The sequence below is a fragment of the Engraulis encrasicolus genome, chromosome 18, assembly GCF_034702125.1.
Source record: "Engraulis encrasicolus isolate BLACKSEA-1 chromosome 18, IST_EnEncr_1.0, whole genome shotgun sequence".
NCBI lineage: Eukaryota > Metazoa > Chordata > Actinopteri > Clupeiformes > Engraulidae > Engraulis > Engraulis encrasicolus.
Window position 1 is genome coordinate 10,919,935 of NC_085874.1, and position 5,000 is coordinate 10,924,934.

Consider the following 5,000-nt stretch of genomic DNA (forward strand, 5'->3'; position numbering starts at 1 on the left):
TGTAACAATCAAATTTCCTTACCTTGAAATGCTGTCTTGATTACAGGGCTTCTCGCAATAATATTCTCACGGTTTGACATATCCAACCCAGCTAGCAAACTGCTAACGTTGTTTTGCTTGTTGCCCCCCACTCCACATAGCCAGTCTTTTCGGTTGTACCACTCACTGTGAAATAATCAAATAATATTCTGTCCAATCTCCTGAAACAATTTCCTCAGCTCTGGTGTAGGTCGTCCATTCTTTATCACGTCTTGTTTCCCTTGGAAATCCAACTTTGAGAATGATCTTAGTTTCGTTATGAAATCCACTTCGATGGTAGCAGTCAACGTGAACAAGCTAGCCAACACTAATGACTGACTGTATTGAACTTCATATAGTGGCGCTATGACGTCACTGACAAAGCTAGACCAATCTAAACTCTCTCTGGCTAGACTCAACGGCAGAATGAGGGTGAGGCCAATGTGTTGCTCGCCGCACTACTCTATTTTTCAATGGGGTTATGCCAAAGCGCTCAGAGTAAAGAAATGATAATCACACGTAGAAAATAGTGAAAACAAATATCAGGAAAATGTGGGCACACCATACATATTTCTGTTAAGTGTATAAAAACGTTTAATACAATATTACGAATTGCATACACAGAACGAGCAAAATGGCGCATGCGCTGAAGCTTGTTACTGAGGGATTGCGCAATCTGCGGTGAGGCCAACTCGGGAGTTGCCCCAAATTCAGTGTATTCGGAGCAGGAGGTGGGAAAATAGTGCGGTTTTGGCCACAAAAATGATTGAAAATGATTGAAACTGTTTAAATACTGCACAAATGGTAGTTATGGTAAATATGCTCGAAAACAGTAGTTATTATTGTTACTATTATTCACATTTACTGCATCTCATCATTCTCATGAAGTCTAGAAGAGACAGGTGAGGCACAGCCTCCCCTGCCGTATTGGAGTGCACGTGCCTGATGTATAAGTACTGTCTATGTCTATACTGTCTATGTCCTTACCTAGATTAGTCTATGTATGTATGGGAAAGCAAGAAATGTAATTTCAAATTCTTTGTATGACCAGTGCATGTAAAGAAATTGACAATAAAACCTACTTGACTTGACTTGACTTGATACTGAAATTGTTACCAGCCACAGCCAAGTTTTACCAGCATTTGGCCGGTTGGCAGGTGCCAGTGTATGTATTTAAAAGTGTATGTATGTTGCACAGCTTCCTCAAGTTCTGTGACCACTTCAAGAGCAAGGTCCACAAACTTTTGTACTTGTGTATGTGTGTGAAAGTCACAACTGTTGGATTGTGTGTGTGTGTGTGTGTGTGTGTAGGAGGTGTGGTCGTGCTGGATGGAGCTTCTTCATTATCTGGATGTAGAGGAGCAGTGGCTCTCCAGCCTGCAGGAGAAACTAGCCACCACACACACCCTGCCAGAGAGCACAGCAGACACAGTCAACCAGGCGCTGGAGGTACACACACACACACACACACACACACACACACACACACACACACACATACACATACACATACACACACATACACTCACATACAAAACAATCCCTAGCCCTAACCTGTTTGTAAACAAACCCTTTTGCGCTTTTAGTTTGTTCACCAGCAACAAAACAACTGAAAAAAAACATATTTAATGGCTGTAAGGACCGACCAAAATGTCCTGACAGCAATGACAGTCATGTCATGATGTGGTCCTCACAGTAGTGGAATAACAAGCACACGTGCTCACGCGCACACGCACACACGCACACCTACAGTATAGTAGCTCTGAGACCTTAACTTATCTCTCTGTGTCTCTCTCTCTGTCTCTCTCTCTGTCTTTCTCTCTCCCTCTCTCTCTCTCTCTCTCTCTCTCTCTCTCTCTCCCCCTCCCTCCCTCTCTCCCTCTCTCTCTCTTCCTCTATTCCTCTAGTCCCTGGAGGGTGTGTTGCGTCACCCGTCTGATAACCGTACCCAGATCCGAGAGCTGGCCCAGACGCTGATCGACGGCGGCATCCTGGACGAGCTCATCAGCGAGAAACTGGAGGCCTTCAACACGCGCTACGACCAACTCAGCCAACAGGTACTGTAGGGGTGTGTGCGTGTGCGTGTGCGTGTGTGAGAGGGAAAGGTGTGTTACGATTCACTCAGCCAACAGGTACTGTGTGTGTGTGTGTGTGTGTGTGTGTGCGTGTGTGTGTGCGTGTGCGTGTGCGTGTGCGTGTGCGTGTGCGTGTGCGTGTGCGTGTGTGTTTGTGTGTGTGAGTGAGAGAGAGAAAGTTGTGTTATGACCCACTCAGCCAACAGGTACAGTAGGTGTGTGTGTTACGACCAGGTCAGCCAGCAGGTGTGTGTGAAAGACTGTGTTTGACACTGTGTGTATATGTGGTTCCATCTGTGTATACATAATTGAAACGTGTGTGTGTGTGTGTGTGTGTGTGTGTGTGTGTGTGTGTGTGTGTGTGTGTGTGTGTGTGTGTGTGTGTGTGTGTGTGTGTGTAGGCGGTGAGCCAGCAGGTATCTCTGGAGCAGCAGCTGTCTAGTCTGCGGGAGAGCGAGGGCTCGCTACACGCGCTGCAGGATGCCCTCACACAGCTGGACCACACACTCACATCCTACCTCACCGACCGCATCGACGCATTCCAGTTACCACAGGAGGCACAGGTACACACACATGCACACACACACACCCACACTCACCTTCTACCTCACCGACCGCATCGACGCATTCCAGCTACCGCAGGAGGCACAGGTACACACACATGCACACTCACACACACACACACACCCACACTCACATCCTACCTCACCGACCGCATCGACGCATTCCAGCTACCACAGGAGGCACAGGTACACACACATACTCACACACACACACACACACACACACACACACTCACCTCCTACCTCACCGACCGCATCGACGCATTCCAGTTACCACAGGAGGCACAGGTACACAGACACACACATACACACACACGCACACACACACCCACACTCACCTCCTACCTCACCGACCGCATCGACGCATTCCAGTTACCACAGGAGGCACAGGTACACAGACACGCGCACACACACACACACACACACACACATCCTACCTCACCGACTGCATCATTGCATTTCAGCTACCACAGGAGACACAGGTGCACACACACGTCCCTCTTCACCGACCACATCAACACATTCCAGCTACCACAGCAATCACAGATTACACCACCTACATTCTATTGTACTTTCTAGTTACCACAGGAGGCATAGGTACACAGTCACACACTTGACTTTTTCTCATATAGCATATATATAGAGAGAGAGAGAGAGAGAGAGAGAGAGAGAGAGAGAGAGAGAGAGAGAGAGAGAGAGAGAGAGAGAGAGAGAGAGAGAGAGAGAGAGAGAGAGAGAGAGAGAGATGCTGTACTCGACTGAGAGTGAGTGAGAGAGGGAACAGGGAGAGAGCGAGAGAGACATGCTGTCCTTGACTGAGTGTTTAACCTTTGACCTGTGCAGCGTATCCAGGCGGAGATGGCGTCTCACGAGGCGGCTCTGGAGGAGCTGAAGAAGAGGAGCGTGGGTAACGTGCCATCTCCATCCCCCACCCCCGTCACCTCCCTCGACGCCAAGCCCAGCAGAGGAGCCACCCCACTCGAGCAGATGCAGGTGTGTGTGTGTGTGTGTGTGTGAGTGTGTGAGAGAGTGTGTTGTGCCCTCCCCTACCCCAGAGTAAAGCCTGAGTGTGTGTTTTTGTATTTTTCTTTTGAGGGATTGATCTCTGCTCTCCACTCTACTCTACTCTACTCTTTTACACTCTACTGTAATCTACTACTACTCTACTATACACTACTCTACTTTACCATGCACTACTCTAATCTACTACTCTGCTCTGCTCTGCACTACTGTACTCTACTCCACTACTCTATTCTTCTACTCTACTCTGCCCATCTCCTACTCTACTCCACTGGACTATACCCCTACTCTACTCTACTCACCTCTGTTCTACTCTACTCTACTCTACTCACCTCTGTTCTACTCTACTCTACTCTACTCTACTCTACTCTACTCTACTCTACTCTACTCTACTCTACTCTACTCTACTCTACTCTACTCTACTCTACTCTACTCTACTCTACTCTACTCTGCTCTACTCTACTCTACTCACCTCTGTTCTACTCTACTCTACTCTGCTCTACTCTGCTCTACTCTACTCTACTCTACTCTACTCTACTCTACTCTACTCTACTCTACTCTACTCTGCTCTACTCTGCTCTACTCTGCTCTACTCTACTTACCTCTGTTCTACTCTACTCTACTCTACTCTACTCTACTCTACTCTACTCACCTCTATTCTACTCTACTCTACTCTACTCTACTCTGCTCTACTCTACTCTACTCTACTCTACTTACCTCTGTTCTACTCTACTCTACTCTACTCTACTCTACTCTACTCTACTCTACTCTACTCTACTCTACTCTACGCAGCGTAAGTTGAGGGAGATCAGCACTAAGTTCCAGCTGTTCCAGAAGCCGGCCAACTTTGAGCAGCGCATGCTGGACTGCAAGCGAGTGCTAGAGGGCGCCAAAGAGGAGCTCCACATTCTGGACCTTACAGACATCACGCCAGAGCACATCCACTCACACCTCAGCGGCTGCATGGTGATTACACACACACACACACACACACACACACACACACACACACACACACACACACACACACACACACACACACACACACACACACACACACACACACACACACACACACACACACACACACTCAAACCTCACCGTCTGCATGGTGATTACGTTCACACACATCGCTACTACTGTAGTTACTTGCGAATTAAATCAATAGAATGTGTACGTGTTCCAGCGAAGCGAGTACGCGAGGAGAGTACAAGTGAAGCGATGTGGGCAGATTCCAACATAAAAATATTTGAACTTCGAGCGAGGCAAATTAGCAGGTAACCAACTGGAATGCAGAGCTCGGATAACTAACAGTGCTTCTCGC

At 47.7% G+C, this 5,000-nt stretch overlaps 1 protein-coding gene across 7 annotated transcripts in view; it reads left to right on the plus strand.

Moving 5' to 3' along the window:
• Positions 1 to 5,000, plus strand: part of utrn (utrophin) — a 281,604-nt gene that overhangs the window by 111,055 nt on the left and 165,549 nt on the right. For all 7 annotated transcript variants that reach the window (XM_063223012.1, XM_063223008.1, XM_063223010.1 and 4 more), the window contains 5 exons: positions 1,330 to 1,467; positions 1,926 to 2,075; positions 2,495 to 2,656; positions 3,500 to 3,649; positions 4,469 to 4,642. In XM_063223012.1, coding sequence (XP_063079082.1) covers positions 1,330 to 1,467; positions 1,926 to 2,075; positions 2,495 to 2,656; positions 3,500 to 3,649; positions 4,469 to 4,642 — 774 coding nt within the window. The remainder of the gene's footprint in view (positions 1 to 1,329; positions 1,468 to 1,925; positions 2,076 to 2,494; positions 2,657 to 3,499; positions 3,650 to 4,468; positions 4,643 to 5,000) is intronic.